This window comes from Armigeres subalbatus, chromosome 2 (assembly GCF_024139115.2).
Source record: "Armigeres subalbatus isolate Guangzhou_Male chromosome 2, GZ_Asu_2, whole genome shotgun sequence".
Taxonomy (NCBI): domain Eukaryota; kingdom Metazoa; phylum Arthropoda; class Insecta; order Diptera; family Culicidae; genus Armigeres; species Armigeres subalbatus.
In genome coordinates this window covers 385,430,120-385,450,340 of record NC_085140.1, presented here as the reverse complement: position 1 = coordinate 385,450,340, position 20,221 = coordinate 385,430,120, and the positions used below count along the sequence as shown (strand labels likewise).

Below are 20,221 nucleotides of genomic sequence, written 5' to 3'. Positions count from 1 at the left end.
CTAAGCCACGAAGGACCTCCGTCGTCATTGTTTCATTAACGCTAAAGGTCTTGATCGACTAAAACCAAACCGTGTAAAAAACCTGGGCATAGTTTCCGATGCGATATTTTAACCGTTAAAATAAACAAAAACATATCAAACAAAGACATCAAAATCAAACTATGTTGGTTTTGGTTTCATCTTTCACTGCGTAGAATTCGTAGTTTTGGGAAGGGCTCGGTCGAGGATTGAAGTATGTGGCTGTGAACCGAGTATTGTGACATCAAATTGTTTATTTAGTGTTATCAGTTTAGCTGTAACTTACAGACTGTTAGTTAATAATTTTATACAATAAAATTACTGTTGTATTATATTTATACCTTTAATAAAGGGAACATAATATCGCAAAAATCTCACAAATCTCGAAATGACAGGCACAACACTTTGTTACACAATGAAGAGTAACACTATCGGAGTTAAGGCGAAAGGCGATAGTAGAGTAACACAATCTGCTTATTAGGGCCGCTTGATTATAGCAGACCTCTGTATATGGTCACTGGTCAGTCCCTAAGGAATTCCTAACCTTGTTTAAAAAACCTAGATAATTCCACCTAGCGGTAGTAAGGTACTCATGTGTACGAGAAAGGAAAAATTACAAGCCCAAATCCATTACTCAATATCAGCAAGAGTGAAACATTTCCATTGGTTCACTGTTCACTTCTTATTTTTATATTAAAGCTGAATCAAAGAAATGTTTCTGAAGAAATTATTCCGACGAAAAGCATTATAATTATATTCTTTATCAAGATTCAACGGCACTCGGCCAGATGATGCTGAAATTTCCTGAATAAGTTATCGTTTCATCAAACGCATCCCTTTAATCATTTATTAGTAGACCGTTTTCCTTTGTACTAAAGTTGTCTGTTTTTGTTTCTCCCTGAACCCCGACCCGACAGGAAGAGCCCAAGGATATGAAAAATGCGCATCTCATTATCAACGAGCTGAGAAGTCGCTGCCGCAGCCAATCGGAGCAGATCATGTCCTGGAAGAAGGCCTACGCACTGCAGGTAAGATACTTTGGCACACAGCATCACCATTACATAGTATCGGTATGGTGTATGGCAGTCTTGAAGAAATCCTTGCTGGCGCCAGATGCCGAAGGCGGTTTGCCCAATGTTTGTGTCAACAAGAAGCCTTAGATGACGGAATAATTAAATCAGACTTTGGCGGGAAACCGAGAGGAAAGCTTTGACGGCTTCTGGTTGCTAATGAAGTGCCACTTAATTATATAACGCTCTCTTCGTACTGTCAAGATTTCCTCCAATTCTTCCATCCACGACACGCGTTGACAGAGGTGGGTTTATCGCCCGGAAGAACATGCCACGCTATCATAGTGACACGGACTGATGTCAAACAATCACGCTTCGGTTGGGTGCGAAGTGGAGGGATTTTTTTGCGGTATCTGGCTGGGTGAGAGTTAACCGAGTCGTCAAGGATATACGGATGATAAACTTGTTGACATGATGCTTTCCGAAAAAAATGTCATCTCGCTGGGGGAATACGATGATGGATGCTGCTCTCGCATGGGCTTACATATTTTGATCTGGGTTCGATAATAGTACTACTGGGAGTTGTGATGAGATCTAGTAGCAAGATTGTTACAGTGAATTCAAAGTAATTTGGCTATTATGTGATTGAGATTTTTGTGTCTATGACCCATCTATTACTTAAACTATTACTTGCGTTTGTAAATTCATTCATTATTTAAAAATGTCGAGATCGTTCCAATCGAACGAATACAACAACTGAAACCTTTCTGTACAACCCCCAACCATTTTGTTAAAAAACAAGCTTATAGATTTTCCCATATCTGTCTATGGTGTATCATGAAAGAAAAGGCAACCTATCTGCATTGGTTTTCGATACACGACCTGAGAGCGGATGTCAACTCATGGCTTTGTCAGTCTTATCGGGCACGCAGGCTGCACTGATACGGTGAAGATTTAGGAAGATGCTTTGTTTGAATTGATGCCACCAACAGCCAATCGGTTGATTTATGGTAGGTATGAATCTATTTTGTGTGTGTTGAGCGATACAGCTTTCAAGCAACGAGCAAAATGATTGATGCCCTCAGATATATTACAGTTCCTGAATACATTTTTTTATGCCCCTCGGGATGGCGCTATGTGGGTTCCCAGTATGTTACACCATAGTCGAATACTACATATGTATACTCTACGTTTTCAATTAAGGAGTTTCACGACAGAGTTCAAAAATGACTGCCACAATGGTCGTCTCAGTCGCCTTACGTTTTTGGTGGTAAAAAACATTTTTTGTGCATGTTGCAATTGCACAAAGATTTAAAGCTACTTTTCACTGTTCACTGTCGATTGCTTTTTTCCGAACACAAGTTGTTGTCCTTGCAAAACTCTTAATTGCTGAAGAAACGAAGAAAATCCGTCCATTTATTCTCAAGTTACACGGATACGATTAATTTTTATATTTGGATTGATGGTCGTCTGCTGGATTTTATATTTTCTGTGAGTAAAATTTGTATCAATGCTAGAGGCAAAAAACGATATCATTTTTTCAATCGTTTTTTTTAAATCAATTATTATACTGACCACAATCGCATATTTGTCGCATTGTAATAGGAAATCCAGCAAAGATGGGACTGATATGCAATCATAGGTAGTATAATGGATGTTTCTAAACAGCGTAAATAAACCATTTTAGTCGCATTTCACTAAATGGTTTGAATTTTCACATCATCTACATTTACTAACCATGTACTAAGAACCATGTTATTTAGTTGTTCTTTCATACCATCTTCTTTCCTTTCTCGTAGTTTTTTGAATAACTATTTAAAATATTTTCAGTTGAATGCTTTTTACATTTGTTCGATAGGGAAGGATTCTTCTTCTTATTGGCATTACATGCCCACACTGGAACAGAGCCGCCTCGCAGCTTAGTGTTCATTAAGTACTTCCACAGTTATTAACTGCGAGGTTTCTAAGCCAGGTTATCATTTTTGCATTCGTATATCATGAGGCTAGCACGATGATACTTTTATGCCCAGGGAAGTCGAGACAATTTCCAATCCGAAAATTGCCTAGACCGGCACCTGGAATCGAACCCAGCCACCCTCAGCATGGTCTTGCTTTGTAGCCGCGGGTCTTACCGCACGGCTAAGGAGGGAATCCATGTTCATTAAATGGTAGGCACATGAAGCTTTATGTTTATTTCTGTGGAAATTTCAAGAATAAAAGTTGAAAAGCTAACCGAGTTTCAGTTGAAACATAGAGCTTTGAAAGAAGTAAGAAAATTCGCGATGCGGAAGCTTCCAGGCGCTTGAAGCGTATTTACACCCATTAGTAGTGGTAGTTTTTTTGGAACGATATTAATATTTTCTCATCGCCGCAAAACACCTCTTATTTCCGTTCTGACGTTCAGTGTGACCCTTTTTGTCACACAAATCCTCGTCGGATCTGAAAGTCACCAATTTTTTCACATGTAGGGGAGAACAGTGCATAACGCACACACGATACAAAATGGCGTCACTAATAAGATCACTCATATAAACTAAATTGTAGGACATTTATGAATGATTATTACCATTACAATTCATAATAAGTTATTCATTTTCGCTTAAATTCAACGATTTGTGAATTATTCACCTCACCCGTAAAATTGTCGTTCAATTCATTAAGACAAAAAAAAACAACCATGCGTTCACCATTATTTTAGATGCAATTAGCTCTTCTTACACCACCATTCGGGCGTTTTGTCCCAGGCTTATTTTTAAAACTTTTTAAAATTGCGTTAGAAAGTCATAAAAATCTTGTTTTCAATAGGAGATCATTATGAAATGTAAAGTGCTTAAGGTCACTCTTGACGGAATCCAAGTTTAAAAGTGCTCGCGTTTTCGGGGGCACACCACTCGATACGGAAGCAACGCACAACTGTCATTTTTATTTTTTCACGCATGCTGCGACGCAGCAAAGCAAAATCAACAAAAATGACAGTTGTGCGCCGCCTCTGAATCGAGTGATGTGCCCCCGAAAACGCGAGCACTTTGGAACTTGGATTCCGTCAGGAGTGACCTTAAGGGTGCATTTTGGACTGTTCTCCCCTAAACGCTTCCTGTTCACAGTCTAGCCGTCTCACAGAACCGCTCTAGCACCGCTTGCCTTTTGATCAATGAGAAAAGCGCTAGGAAAAATCGCCTCAAGGATGAGGTGGCCTCGTTTTACGTATAGCGGTGGAATATGATTTTTTGGTGAGGTGATTAAAAGTGAGCAACGGGACAATTATGAAGATGCATGGTGATGTTGGATCGATCCATGGCTTTAAACTAAGTTTGCCTCTATGTACTGAATGTCGAATTTTTCACACAATGTGCAATAGCCGTACACAATTTAAAAATGTTACGCATAATGATAAAACAAAAAAGCTCCATTCGATTCGACTCATTTCTCCATCATCTTTGAAAATTACATGTTGCCTATACTGAAGCTTGACTAAAAGTAAATCAGTTCGCGTATATAGGCATGTATTTTGTGATCTGAATATTGTAAACCCCCAATCAATGGATATTTTCGAATATTGTTATTAATTTTTTTTCAAGTTCGTTTATTTGGTAGGCTCAGGCGTGTATAACACTTTACGAAGCCATGGCCCTTTGTGATAGAGATGGACGAACGCTCACGAGCCGTTCATTTGAGCCGAATCGTGAGAAAGAGCGAACGAACCAAGACTCTATAATTTTAAGCCGTTGCTCTCATATGAACGGTCGCTGTTAAAATGAATCAATGGCTCAAAATAACAGTCGTTCAATTTTGGTGTTCAAGGAAGCCGGATTTTTTTCCTATTCGGAAATCCTGTCCATTTTGAATGCATGGGTGACTAACTTAACTGTTCGTTTATTTAAGAGCAGTTATTCCTTCACATTTGGAATCCATGATCTGATTGTTTGACATTTGTAACTGTAGCTCGAAAATATTAACGTACAAGTATGATTAGTAATTGTTGCATGCGTTAAAGTAGAGACAATGGTGTAAAGCTTTCTTGTACATCAAGGAAGCATTACTCCTCGGGTAAATTTTCCGAAACTTTTTTGTTGTCCATGTCAAAATACAGGCCGGAATTTCGATTCTCTGTGTCGGAACCCTATCAAAAGCCTTTATCATGCCGTTTTGAAAATATGGGGAAAATCCAAGGGCAAGATTTCCGTGGTGTGATGCTACATTCACGCTGGAAATCATCAAGAAACTTTGTTATGAACTGCTTGCAGGCTTGATTAGGCGATATGGAAATTTGTAGATAAATCAAGGATTCAAGGATTCCGACGAACTTTTAACTGGACGAATTTGGATTTGTAAACAAGCGTTTACGCGGTGCTGGCCGGGATACGAGCAACCTTAGGGAAGATCGGGTAACCCGGTGGGAACTATGGTCGTATGCTGACAGGGAAGGGGGGGTATGCTCCTCTCCGGAGGTGCAAATCTTATTGAGCGTCTGTTCTCCATGTCAGGATCGGCTCACAACAGCGTCTGTTCTCCATGTTAGGGGCGGCTGATCATCGTCCGAGTGCCAGCGAGGGACTCGAAGTGAAACTGTGCACCATGGTCCACCGGAAATAAGGAGGAATGGTCCTCCGGAAATTTAGGGGGTTTTGTGTCAGGCCCTGCAAGCCAGCCTTTAAAAAATCATAAGCAACGAACAATTAACAAGAGAGTACGGACCGGAACCATCGGCGAAGACCACTGCGACGAAAAGGGACTAGCGATTGGAAACTCGGTTCATGGAACTGCAAATCTCTCAACTTCATCGGCACACGCATACTCGCCGATGTGCTCAAGGACCGTGGATTCGGCATCGTAGCGCTGCAGGAGGTTTGTTGGAAGGGATCAATGGTGCGAACGTTTAGAGGTAATCATACCATCTACCAGAGCTGCGGCAACACACACGAGCTGGGAACAGCTTTCATAGTGATGGGCGAAATGCAAAGGCGCGTGATCGGGTGGTGGCCGATCAATGAAAGAATGTGCAGGTTGAGGATCAAAGGCCGGTTCTTCAACTTCAGCATAATCAACGTCCATAGCCCACACTCCGGAAGCACTGATGATGATAAGGACGCATTCTACGCGCAGCTGGAACGTGAGTACGACAGCTGCCCAAGCCACGACGTCAAAATCATCATAGGAGATTTGAACGCTCAGGTTGGCCAAGAGGAGGAGTTTAGACCGACTATTGGAAAGTTCAGCGCTCACCGGCTGACGAACGAAAACGGCCTACGACTAATTGATTTCGCCTCCTCCAAGAATATGGCCATTCGCAGCACCTACTTCCAACACAGCCTCCCGTATCGGTACACCTGGAGATCACCACTGCAGACAGAATCACAAATCGACCACGTTCTGATTGATGGACGGCACTTCTCCGACATTATCGACGTCAGGACATATCGTGGCGCTAACATCGACTCTGACCACTATCTGGTGAGGGTTAAACTGCGCCCAAAACTATCCGTCATCAACAATGTTCGGTACCGACGACCGCCGCGGTACGACCTAGAGCGACTGAAGCAACCTGATGTCGCCACTGCATACGCGCAGCATCTCGAGGCAGCGTTGCCGGAAGAGGGTGAGCTCGATGGGGCCCCTCTTGAGGACTGCTGGAATACGGTCAAAGCAGCCATTAATGACGCAGCGGAGAACAACGTCGGGTATATGGGTCGAAGTCGACGGAACGATTGGTTCGACGAAGAGTGCAGACAGATTATGGAGGAGAAGGACGCAGCGCGGGCGGTCGCGCTGCAGCAAGGTACCCGGCAGAACGTGGAACGTTATAGACGGAAGCGGAGACAGCAGACCCGCCTTTTTCAGGAGAAGAAACGCCGCCTGGAAGAAGCGGAGTGCGAGGAGATGGAACAGCTGTGCCGTTCTCAAGAAACACGCAAGTTCTACCAGAAGCTCAACGCATCCCGCAAAGGCTTCGTGCCGCGAGCCGAAATGTGCCGGGATAAGGATGGGAGCATCTTGACGGACGAACGTGTGGTGATCGAAAGGTGGAAGCAGCACTACGAGGAACATCTGAATGGCGCTGAGAGTACAGGCAGTGAAAGTCAAGGCGGCGGAGGAGATGACTACGTCAGTTCAGCGGACGATGGAAGCCAACCAGCCCCCATCTTGAGGGAAGTTAATGATGCCATTCAACAACTAAAGACCAATAAAGCAGCTGGTAAGGATGGTATCGGAGCTGAGCTCATCAAGATGGGCCCGGAAAAGCTGGCCACTTGCCTGCACAAACTGATAGTCAGAATCTGGGAAACCGAACAGCTACCGGAGGAGTGGAAGGAAGGGGTTATATGCCCCATCTACAAGAAAGGCGACAAACTGGAGTGTGAGAACTTTCGAGCGATCACCATCCTTAATGCCGCCTACAAAGTGATATCTCAGATCATCTTCCGTCGTCTGTCACCATTAGTGAATGAGTTCGTGGGAAGTTATCAAGCCGGCTTCGTTGACGGCCGCTCGACAACGGACCAGATCTTTACTGTACGGCAAATCCTTCAAAAATGCCGTGAATACCAGGTCCCAACGCACCATCTGTTCGTTGATTTCAAGGCGGCATACGACAGTATAGACCGCGTAGAGCTATGGAAAATTATGGACGAGAACAGCTTCCATGGGAAGCTTACCAGACTGATCAAAGCAACGGTGGATGGTGTGCAAAACTGTGGGAAGATTTCGGGCGAACACTCTAGTCGTTCGAATGGCGCCGAGTACTAAGACAAGGTGATGGACTTTCGTGCTTGTTGTTCAACATTGCGCTGGAAGGTGTCATGCACAGAGTCGGGTGTAACAGCCGGGGTACGATTTTCAACAGATCCGGTCAATTTATTTGTTTCGCGGATGACATGGACATTGTCGGCCGAACATTTGCAAAGGTGGCAGAACTGTACACCCGCCTGAAACGTGAAGCAACAAAAGTTGGACTGGTGGTGAATGCGTCAAAGACAAAGTACATGCTTGTGGGCGGAACCGAGCGCGACAGGGCCCGCCTGGGAAGCAGTGTTACGATAGACGGGGATACCTTCGAGGTGGTCGAGGAATTCGTCTACCTCGGATCCTTGCTAACGGCTGACAACAATGTTAGTCGTGAAATACGAAGGCGCATCATCTGTGGAAGTCGGGCCTACTACGGGCTCCAGAAGAAACTGCGGTCGAAAAAGATTCGCCACCGCACCAAATGTGTCATGTACAAGACGCTTATAAGACCGGTTGTCCTCTACGGACATGAAACATGGACAATGCTCGAGGAGGACTTGCAAGCACTCGGAGTATTCGAGAGACGGGTGCTTAGGACCATCTTTGGCGGTGTGCAAGAAGACGGTGTGTGGCGGCGAAGAATGAACCATGAGCTCGCCCAACTCTACGGCGAACCCAGTATCCAGAAGGTAGCTAAAGCCGGAAGGGTACGATGGGCAGGACATGTTGCAAGAATGCCGGACAGCAGCCCTGCAAAGATGGTGTACGCTTCCGATCCGGCAGGTACGAGACGGCGTGGAGCGCAGCGAGCGAGATGGGCAGACCAGGTGCAAAACGACTTGGCGAGCGTGGGGCATATCCGAGGTTGGAGAGATGCGGCCTCGAACCGTGCATTGTGGCGTCAAATTGTTGATTCAGTGTTATCTGTTTAGATGTTAACTAAATAAATGAAATGAAACAAGCGTTTTAATATCAATAAAATCACATTTGAATATACAAGATATCATAAAACAGTTTGCTTTTATGCTTCATTCACAAAAAAAAAACTTTGTAAGGAGTCAACGAGCTCATTGAAGTGAACGCTTGGCTCAGAGCCGCACACTAAATTGAACCATTTTGTCCATCACTAGTTATTGTATGAGAGTTACCTGGACTATTGTATGAGAGTTGCATCACTCTTATCCGTTACACATATATTGAGTTGAGAGTAATCACTATCTCTTAGGATGGAAGCAATGCACTCTCCAATAGTCAAGATCTGTCCTGGCCACGTCCTAGCGAATGCTGAAGAAGGGAAAGTATGGTAAGTTGGACACCTACCCATAATTGAATGCGGAATTTACGGAATGTCTTCAACATCGTGAAATATGCAGATTAGGTTTGGATAAAAAAAAATCTAAGTCCGAAACGTAAATAACAGGACCAGTACCTGTCAAAATAGTGAGGTTAGGTTTGCCGCGCGCAATGGCCTATATCAGAGTCTATTATATAGAGTTACGCAAAGAGGATATTCTTACACTTATTCTGAATGATGCTCTTGTTATTCTGTTGCCAACTTTCACTTTTGTTCAACCCTTCAAGTGACTTTACGGGAGCGTTCACTTCGAAAGCTTTTTAATTCGGTAACCTAGTCACCCACAGAGTGCAAACACGTGAGTTCTCGCTTAACTTTTCAAAAGGTCCTAAGTAACATTTTTTTCATGAATTAATTTGAATACAGCAATCAATAGCTTTGATGTTGTTCTATTGATTGCGCTATTCAAATTAATTCATGAAAAAAATGTTACTTAGGTCCTTTTGAAAAGTTAAGCGAGAGTTTCTTGTTACTACTTTATTAGGGAATGTATTGATGTTTTTCGAAGCTGTTTCTAGATTAAATCTAAAACATTTCAATTCATGAGTTTTAAATCGCCATAATTATCATTATGCGATAACAATACTTCCGCCTCACCAACAAGCATTTGTTTACTTTGCTCGATAGGTAGACGATTTGACAGTTCAATAGGTAGATTTGGCTTCATTCTTTGCGCAACTCTATATATAATAGACTCTGACCTATATAAAGTCTGTATCTGGGTCTTTCTGTATTTTTATTGCCTATCTTTAGGCCCAAGCACAGAACATGCAGGAATGATACATGCGCAATTGCACTCAAACATTCGGGAGTAAAATAAAACCGTAATAGTACGTTCAGATTATGAGCTATAACACTTGATATAGAGCATCTTGACATCAGTGTTTGTACATCTAGTTTTCTCTGGAAATAATGCATACACGGAGAAAAAGGAATACTCTGAAATGGGTGTTTTTTCACTCACCTTCGAGATGAGTGGACTAACCCATAAGGTGGGTAAGTCTCCGATACTCACAAATGGGTAAAAGGGCTGTACGTCAGAATGGATGTGTATTTTTCACCCATCTTTTTTAATCCTGGGCCTGTGCAGGAGGGTTATTTTTCACCCATGTAATTTTGAAATAATTTGGTTTAACTATAGAAAAATCAGATAATTAAAAAAGATTGTAAAGCAAAATAGAAGGAACACATAATTAGTTTATTGCTCTATCTGAATTACAATATAAACAATATAATATAATACAATGATATAATACAATGATGATTAGGACGATGCAGGCCATCGTTTCAAACTCGGTTCCAAACATGTCGGAGCAATCCGCGCCGCTTACTTGGTGAATCCAGATCCGGGGCTCGGCCAGTTTATGCTCGATACTAGTCGTATGTCCTTTCAGCATTCAATTTGATATTCTCGTAAAAGTTCAATCTGCGAAAAAGAAAAATATTGAACAATTTTACCAAAACAATATTAGGAATAAACTGAAAAAAAGTAAATTTAACTTACATTGAAAGTATAATACTACTTCCCGATACACTCCGGAAACTAGCTGTTGATTATTTGTCATTTTCCTGACTTAAATCCAACGAAAAAAAAATTTAAATAAAATTTCCTTCTGACTGTCTGAATCGAATTTTAAAAAACATAATGGAGTGAAAAATACCCACATTTATTACTACTGTTATCAATTTCAAGGTGGGTGATTTTGAAGCATTTTGCAAAAAATCATACTACCCACCTTTTTGACAGCTCCATACTGCATCTCAAGGTGGGTGATTTTTATACATAAAATGTGTTTTTTCAAATCTCCGTGTATGGCATCTCATGTCAAGATTCGCTATATCAAGTGATATAGCTCATAATCTGAACGTACTATAACACAACCTTCAACCAATGGGAATGAAATTTTTGTGGATGGTCTAGAAGCATCCACAAAAATTTCGTCAATTTGATTGGAGGAAAGGTGTTGAGGAGGACGATTACTTCCTAATCTAACTTAAATTACGCAATCTCAAACAAATCAATCCATGCAATGATGGAACTTCGAGCATTACTTTAGGTTACAGAAAAGATAACATAACGGTAACGGTAGCGATAACAAAAGACGGTAACCAAACCATTGTTCCTGACGCACCACTTACAGATGCCAGAAAACAGGAAAAAAAAACACCATACATGATGACAGAACTTAAAATTACTTAACTTACATCTAGGTAAGTGAAGAATCTCAACACCTGAGTTACAAGGTTTTCGTCGGGGAGCCATATTACAATAAAATTATTTTACAAACATACAAATATAAACAGTTGACAATACATTCAACAAATTAAAATGATCGAGGATCTCTCTGTGCCCCGAGAAAAACGTCCAACTGTTGCCCATTGCGAGATATGACGAGGTTTCCTTAGAAGATTTTGGTCCATCAGTCACAAATCCTGCAAATGTGTTTTCATTGCGTTTTGCATTTTGTCTACAACAGCCAAGGCGTTAAATACATAGCTCTATTTGGTGTAGGATTCAGATCCTATTTGGGCAGAACTCTACGACCTCTCATAGGTGCCTCGAGAGGTTTTGGAATTGTTAGTGTGGAAGATTATAACGATAGATGCTGGGTCATTTGGCCGAATGATCATTAGGCCGAAAGGTCATTAGTCCGAATGGCCATTACGCTGAATTAGAAGTGGGGAGTAAGAATTGAGAAGTGAGGAAGAAGTTAGACGGAAGAAGAAATAAGAAAGAAGAAAGTAGGAAGAAGGAAGAAAGAATAAAGGAGAAGAAAGAAGGAAGAAGGAAGAAGAAAGAAGGATTAAGAAAGAAGGATGAAGAAAGAAGGAAAAAGAAAGAAAGAAGAAAGAAGAAGGATGAAGGTAGGAATGATGAAGGAAGGAGGAAGGAGGAAGAAAGAAGAAAGAAGGAAAAGAAAGAATGAATAATCTAAGGAAAGAAGGAAGAAGAAAGGAGAACGGAGGAAGAAGGTAAAAGGAAGAAGGATAAATGAAGAAGAAAGAAGGAAGAAGCAGGAAGGAGGAAGGAAGCAGAAAGAAGGAAAAGGAAGAAGGAGAATAAAGAAAGAAGAAGAAAGAAGGGAGAAACAAGAATGAGGTAAAAAGAAAGAAGAAATAAGAAGGAAGAAGGAAGAAAGAAGGGAGAAGGAAAAAGAAAGAAGATGAAAAACATAAGAAAATAGAAGGAAGAAGGAAGAGCGAAGAAGTTAAAAGGAAGAAAGAGGAAGCAAGAATGAAGAGGAAGAAGGTAAAGGAGAAGGAAGTAAGAAGAAGGAAGAAGAAAGACGGATAAAGGAATAAGGATGAAGAAATAAGGAAAAAAGAAGAAGAAAGAATGAAGAGCGAAGAAGAAAGAAAAAAAAAGAAGAAGGAAAAACTTCTCATTTCTCACTTTTTACTTCTTTCTTCTTATTCATGCCTAATGGCCATTCGGCCTAGTGACCGTTTGGCCCAGCGGCCATTCGACCTAATGACCTTCGGCCAAATTTTCTTCGACCTAATGGCCTGACACCATAACAGTAGGAATAGAGTTGTGCGCCGCCACGCCGCCGCCGCCGACAATTTTTGGCACGCCGGCACCGTCGACAATTTTGCATCGGCGCGCCGCCGTTTAAAAATTTGTCTCTTCGCCTAACTATGGTTTTCACGCTGATTAAAATTCGAAAAAGTTTGCAGAATTTCTCGAGACATATCCCCAACTCATCACGTTGAAACTGAATTTTTCGTGAAAATACCAATGATTTTCTTGAAAAAACTAAGAAGAACTTCAAGTGCAAATTCTGAAGGATTACCCGAATTACCCTATCCCTTGTTGAGATAGAATTTTTGAACGAAGAACCGAAAGCCAAATGTTGTTTTGCCAAATATGGCATTCGTATATCATGAGGCTAACATGATGATACTTTTATGCCCAGGGAAGTCGAGACAATTTCCCAACCGATAATTGCCTAGATTGGCACCGGGAATCGAACCCAGCCACCCTCAGCATGGTCTTGCTTTATAACCGCGCAACTTACCGCTAGGCTAAGGAGGGCCCTGAGCCTAAAGGTTTGCTAGGACAAACAGCTTTGTTGTCCGAATTATAGCTCGGCCGATTGCCTCTTTTCGCGGTATGTCGCTTTCGTCCAAATTACATTTTCGGTCAAACCATTTTCGTCTCAAAGAAACAACGAAACAACGAACAAACGTTTCCGTCAAATGGAATTCGGCTTACCGTGTTATTCGACCAACCGGCATTCGAAGAAATGGCTTTTCACCGAATGGCTTTCGATTAAACGACAGGAAGGGTCATTAGGCCGAAAGGTGTATGGCCATATAAATCATTAGACTCATTTGGCCGAAAATGTCATTTAGCCGAAATAAATATTGTTTGGTCGTTTGGCTGAAAAAGTCGTTTGGGCAAATAGGTCATTTGACCGAAAATACCGTTTGCTGAAAAGGTCGTGTTGCCGAAAAGGTCAATTGGCTGAAATGGCCGTTTGGTTGAAAGGTCATTTAATCACCGATGAACCGACGTGTCACCCCATAGAAAACAAATCAAATTTGCTGCCCACGACGCCATGATGAAAAGTTATCGAGCACTACCGCCACCCCCATAATGGCTCGCGAACTTTTCGTACCTCAGCCACCAACCTACCGGTATTAACATTGCAATGGAGTTGTGTCCTAGCTCTTTTTTACAGGAGCGATCTCTCGCGCAAGCTAATGACCATTAAAAAGTGTGCGATCATCGTCAGTGACACGTCGGTTCGACGGTGATTTGATCGGGCCATTTGCCTTTCTGTCCATTACGACAAAACGGCAATTTCGGCCTGTTGACTCATTCGGCAAAATGACTATTTCGGCCAAACAACCTGTTAGAGACAACGGTTTTTCCGACCGATCGTCGCTCTGGCCAAATGAAATTTTTGGTCAAGCCGTTTTTAAGTTATAACTGTTTCAATCTTTCCGTCGTTTGATTTTCGGCCAAACGATCCTTTCCCATTTTTTTAGTAATTTTCTGAATAATGTTTGAAGATTTTCCTATGAGCAAAACAAAGCATGTCAGTTTTTCGTAAAAATTTAACAAATAAATGTTCAAATTCTGAAAAGATTTAGTGGAAATTTAATAAAATTCCTAGTGGACTTTTTGAAGAGTTTTCTATAAACGGAGAAGAATCTTGTACGACTGTTTCGCTTGTTGCATCAAACATCGATGACAGGTCTGAAAGAAACGAAAATCGTGCCTACTTGATGATTTTTTTTTTTCGTTTTATCATTCTTAGCCTCACTAATTTTTTGCGAAATTTTTCAGTGTGCGTTTATAAAAAATTAAGAACGCAACGGGGTTCGAACCCAGAACACCAATATTAATGGCGGTGGGTTGCGCTCACTCTAGCCGTATTCCCACGTGACTGCTTTTTGCATTCGGTAAGGCATGAATAAAAGGATAGATAAAAGAAGCAAGAAAACAAGCAAATCTGACGTGGCTTTGACAGTGAGGGAAAAATAACTATCTCTTATTAGGATATTTTTCTTTCCCGCAAAATGATTTCTCGGTGAAAATCTGCGTGGGCGAGCATCCTCTGCTCGTGAGTATGAGTGGGCACTATGATCCCTGATTATTTGACAGTGATAGCTGTGCATGGTAAAAAAATACATATACGATTGAATCAACTAGACTGTGTCTAGTTTGTTGGTGTAGAAATAAACCAGTGAACTATCGCGGATGGTTGATTCATCCCTGAACAATGTTATTGTTGCAGAATCAGGTTGCTTCTACACATTTTTCTCCGTAAAATTTAAAAAAAAATGAAAATTCCATTAAATTTCCTATGGAACATCCCAACAGTTTTCCGCGGAGGCTCTGAAAAATTTTCCTTGAAAACTCCGGAGCATCTCTCAATGATTTTTCCATTGAAACTCCTCAAAGTTTCTCGCGCATATTCCGCAGAATTTTCTGAGTATATTTCGAAAATTATTAAACAGAAATTCCAAAAACTTTTCTTTGATTTTCTGAACATTCTCCTGTAGAAATTTGGATCAATTTCTCATAGAAATTCTGAAGATATTTCCATTAATATTTGTGAGTTCTAAAGAGCTTCCCATGAAAATTCCAAAAAAATCTTGAAACTTTAAAGTGGTTTCCGTGAAAAATTCGAAAATAATTTCCAAATTAATATTTTGGAAAAAAAAAACATTCTGGAATTTTGTTAGAAAATTCCTCAGACTTTTCTAAAGATTCTCTTGTTAATGTCTTGAAAATATAATTAAAAAATGCAAAAAAAAATTAAAAAATGAATTTTATAAAAAAAAATACCCACGCCGATACACGCCGCCGCCGGACAAAATGGCTTTCGGCGTGACGCCGAAAACGCCGCCGCCGCCATCAATTTTCGGACCGGCGCATACCTCTAAGTAGGAATCGTTTTGGTAGAACGTGAAACACAAAAAGTAGTAAGATAGAAAAACAAAGTAGAAAAGGGACTAGCTTAGAATTGCTTATCAGGCAGAAGCAGTAGCCACTAGACCACCGAGCTCGTCTGATTATCTATTTATAAGTGTATAATAATGCCAATAAGAAGAAGAAGTGTATAAAGAAATTGAACATATTTGTTACGTTTGGCTTGAATGTGGTTTTTAAAAGTTAACTTTTGATCTAGCAGTCCCAAATATTTGACTTCGCTAGACCAAAACATTGGAATCCTATTTGTAGTGACAATATGTCTGCTGGAAGATTTCAAATAAAAAGCTCTCGGCTTATGTGGGAAACTTATAAGCTGGTTGTTGACTAGTAAGACCTGGACTGAAATTATGGGCACTCTCAAACTGCTGATCAAGTTTTTGAGACTGGTTGCCATTTGCCAATTTTATTTCCCTTTTTAAGCGCTGGAATTGGCTTTAGATGTTTTTTTTTAATGAATTTTGTTAATTTTTGAAAAGGTTTCGAACTGGGATCCAACAATAAAACATTATTCTCAAAGTTGGTATTTCCCATAAAAGCGAAACGTTTCTAAATTTCATTTCACAAATCTCGCCAAATAATTTTCAAAGCAGGATCGCGAGCTCTTTGGTATTGCCTTCGCCTCACATTTTTAAGACGGATCTTCAGCTACTGATCGAAGATCGTCATCATTAATAATGGAGTTAAATTTAATTGCACATTTAGGAATTGCAATGTCTCTGGCTTCGACAAATAAATTTGCCAAAGATACGAGAGCCTTGTCAATATCACTTTTGGTATCGAGAGGAATATCAATATCAAAATTTCTATCGATATACGTTTTATATAAATCCCAATCAGCTCTATGAGGATTGAAAGTAGAGTTGATTGGATGGTTAATGGCTTCTTGTGAGATTTCAAATGTCACAGGAAGGGGGTCAGAGTCAAAGTCAGCATGAGTTACCAATTGGCCACACAGCTGACTTGAATCCGTTAAAACCAAATCAATTGTAGAAGGATTTCGAGTGGATGAAAAACAAGTTGGGCCATCGGGATATTGAATAGCATAATATCCCGCAGAACCGTTGGAATTGCTTTGAGCATTATTCCATGAACGGTGTTTGGCATTGAAGTCACCAAATATGAAAAAATCAAATTTGATGTGAATTAGAATTTGAAGATCATCTCTCTCGGCGAAGAAAAAAGCTTTCTGAATTGTTTACCACCGGTCTCCTTCCGTCCTTCGAAGAATGATTGTTGTCACATTAAAAATATGTTTGACTTTCCATTTTAGTCAATGCATTGCTTGAAATGCTGTATTCGTTACAATTTTCACATAATGTAGTGCTGAATCGTCCCCACAGATATTAAACGTCTCACTTAATTACCTCAAACCATAAAGTGACCCATATAAAGTTCAAATGATACGTTCTCCCTTGCTTGATAGATGAAATTTGGTACGGACTTGTATCGTGCACGTACAAGTTCGTAGAATCACGTACCAGCAACGAAATTAATTTAGGGCCGATACCCATTCCGGAAGCATATTCCAGGGGGAACGATTGGTAGGTACCTTGATGCTGTTGAACGAGCTGGTGAACGAGTAAGATGTGTTCACCATCACCAATGAACAACCGCCAGCAGATGGTTTCCCTCCTTACCGGTGATGCTGCTTTACGCCCAATAAGCTTCGGTACGTGAGCAATTACTTATGAGCAAGCTTTGTCTTTGTCATCCTTTGTCATTTATGACACTCTGACTTTTGGTCCTTTGATATTCTAGCATACTTGCTGTTTCATAGTTTCCCATAAAAAAAGTCAGTCTATTGTTGACTGAGGGTTAAAACAGTTTCATCACAAATAATTTTTAGTAATGAAATCGTCCATTTGAGTTGAATTTACACTAATTGCAACATTCTATTCGTATTTTTTCCTTATTACAGCAAGAACAAAACCATCGTCTGCAAAAAGAGAAGGCCGAACAACTCAACTACCTGACGAGCCAGTTGTTGCTACTGGAGTCGCGTATCATGCGTAAGCAGAAGCAAGTCTCGAATGTTTTGTATCAACGAGAGCTAACCATCTACCGGCAGCAGAAAATTATCGAAACTCTTTCTAGTCGTCTAATTGACCATGGGATTATAGACGTAGTTCTGGATCCCGTCATCAGCTTGAACAGTAACAACAATAGTAATGACTTCGATTCGTTGAATGATTCCGATTCGGCCGTGGTTCTGGAAGACGTGGACTCGGACTGCAACAGTTCGATCTACTTTGGTGGAGGCTCGCTTAAGTCACGATGTAGCGGAAATAAGATCAATAACGATGTGACAATCGTACGGTCGATTTCAGACGCGATCGAAACAACAAACCTGAAGTATAATAACACGAGGCGATCGAATTGCTTCCTTAGGCGACCTGAAGTACTGGAAACTGTTTATAGCGTGGAGGAAGACCCAGAACCGCAATGTAGCGGTGCCGCTGGTGGGGGGAATATTGGCGCCGGAGGCGGTTCCAATAATGCTGATCCCGTAAGTGAACGAAGGGACAAATTCAAGAATCGAACGGAAAAATGTGTTTCCTCCGATCAGTCGGACGACTCCAAGGATAACCAAAGTACAACTACGACAAAGATCACCAGTACAACCATGACGACGGTAATTATTACCAACAGCAGCTGCGATGTAGAGGACACACCTCCGAGTAACGGCTGCAAGGTAGGGGCCGTGACCAATTTCAACCGGGTCATGTCCAATCACAGATCGGTAACTAAACCGAAGGACGTCAAATATAAACGAATCAACAAGGCTAAATCGAAAAGTTTAGAGGAATTGAGAGGTCGCCTGAGGCACTGGGTCGAACGGGGAAGCTGCAATATGAACCTCAACCTGGACGGGAGTTTGGCTCATCTGGATCCATGCCAGCTGCAGTTGCAACAGTCGCAGCAAAATCTGGCGCAGAGCTATGCGTGACCTGAGCCAAAACCCCATGTGAGGGGTAGCATTTAATGAATATTTAGTTTAAGTAACGTCTCTTCATCCTTGCAGCTAGTGATACCCTTGTCTAAGTTGTGATGACTCGTAGGTGCGAGAGACCATTGTTTGGATTGTGATTTGAATTAGAGGAGGCGTGAAACCCTCCGCTTTTCCAAACCTCAGAAGTTGGGGGTATTCATAGAGCTAATCAAAGCATTAGTGTCGAACCCTACTTAAATTACTTTAATTGTACAGCAGTGATGTTCGAAATGCTATTTATTCCTTTATAATTGTATACAATAATTGAACACTTTGTGTGAGTAATCGAATCGAGAACAATCAAATTATCAAAATTGCTGACTGAGTCAGGTTACCTAAATAAATTCCACAAAAATTGAAATCATATTGAAATGCACTGAAACCGTACACAATCGGTAGATTTTGAGACACAAATCAAGCATACAAAAATATCAGAATTTAGCTTTTGTATCATGCTGGAATTCCAAACCATAATTAGAATTATATACAAACATCATCTGAAAAGAAAATATTTTCCTACGAACAATATTACGCCAATACAAAGTAAATGATAGTGAAACGACTGCTTTTTAGAACGCAGCTTAAGTGATCTTTCTTCCCAAAGTACGTTTCAAAGCAACAGAAGCGTAAACAACACAAATTTATTGAAACAAAAAGAATCGTAAATTTAGGATCAGATAAAAATGGTTGAAAAGTGAAAAACTATGAATTGTTCTATATTGTCTACAAACAAAATAGTTATTACCAGAAGGCGTTGCACTACTACTAATCACTACACCACAGGAAAGAGGCAATCAAACGAGAAGTGTTCAGAAGAGGGAAAGGGCACCACACAATGGCAACGGGTGGCAGCAGAGTTCTGTAAATAAAATTCAATTCAGAAGTGTAATTGAAGAAAACAAACGTAAGTCCGCGATCCTCAATCAAGCGAGGAAAATATTATGAAATTGAACCTAAAAACTGTAGTAGATCGTAAGGTATGCAAAGTGTGCTGAAGAATGTGTTGTACGTAGGTATAAGGATTATCAACTTTATTGCCGCCACTTAGCGCACCCAACAGCCAGAGATGCGACAAAACGATAACCATGAAGATGTAACGTGTGTCTATAAGTGAGGGAGATTTTGTTCTGCTTATAATAAACTAATTTTCTGTGTTCTGTGCAGGAATACGTACTCGGAATGTGTCCTTGTTGTTCGATTTATTAGATCTAGAAAGCAAAGAAATATAATTGATGTGGCGACAGAATACTATTCTGTTTTCAAATTAAAACCTGGCCAATTCAAACATAGTCAGCTTTCTCCTTTACCTAAGCCAAGGTAATTGTTAATCTTATAAAAAACCCTTGAAAATTCTAATTTCGGTCACGTCAGTCATTGTCAGTTTCGATACTGGTCGATCCTATCAAAGGGTTACATCACTCACTCCTGCAGACCGTTATCTTTCCAATTTCGTAGATGTGACAAACATCCGATACGGCTATGTATTGCCAGCAAAAACATCTGTGAACAGAAGAACGATTTCCTGCCAAACCGGGCTCGTGCTGTTTTTAATAATTCTTGGAAAGTTGATCAAAATTTCATCCGACAGTGCTTTAACATTATGGTTGAAAGGGATAAGCATGGATAAGCAATCAGCAAAATTTACCACTGTAAACAGTCTGCGCAATTTTCAAAGTGAA

General features: G+C 40.8%; 1 protein-coding gene across 1 annotated transcript in view; it reads left to right on the top strand.

Moving 5' to 3' along the window:
* The window catches only part of LOC134213169 (uncharacterized), a 319,429-nt gene extending 299,707 nt beyond the window's left edge, over nucleotides 1-19,722 (top strand). The window contains exons 6-7 of the mRNA XM_062691850.1: nucleotides 936-1,046; nucleotides 17,472-19,722. Coding sequence (XP_062547834.1) covers nucleotides 936-1,046; nucleotides 17,472-18,500 — 1,140 coding nt within the window. The 3' untranslated portion in view covers nucleotides 18,501-19,722. The remainder of the gene's footprint in view (nucleotides 1-935; nucleotides 1,047-17,471) is intronic.
* The last annotated feature ends 499 nt before the right edge of the window (nucleotides 19,723-20,221 follow it).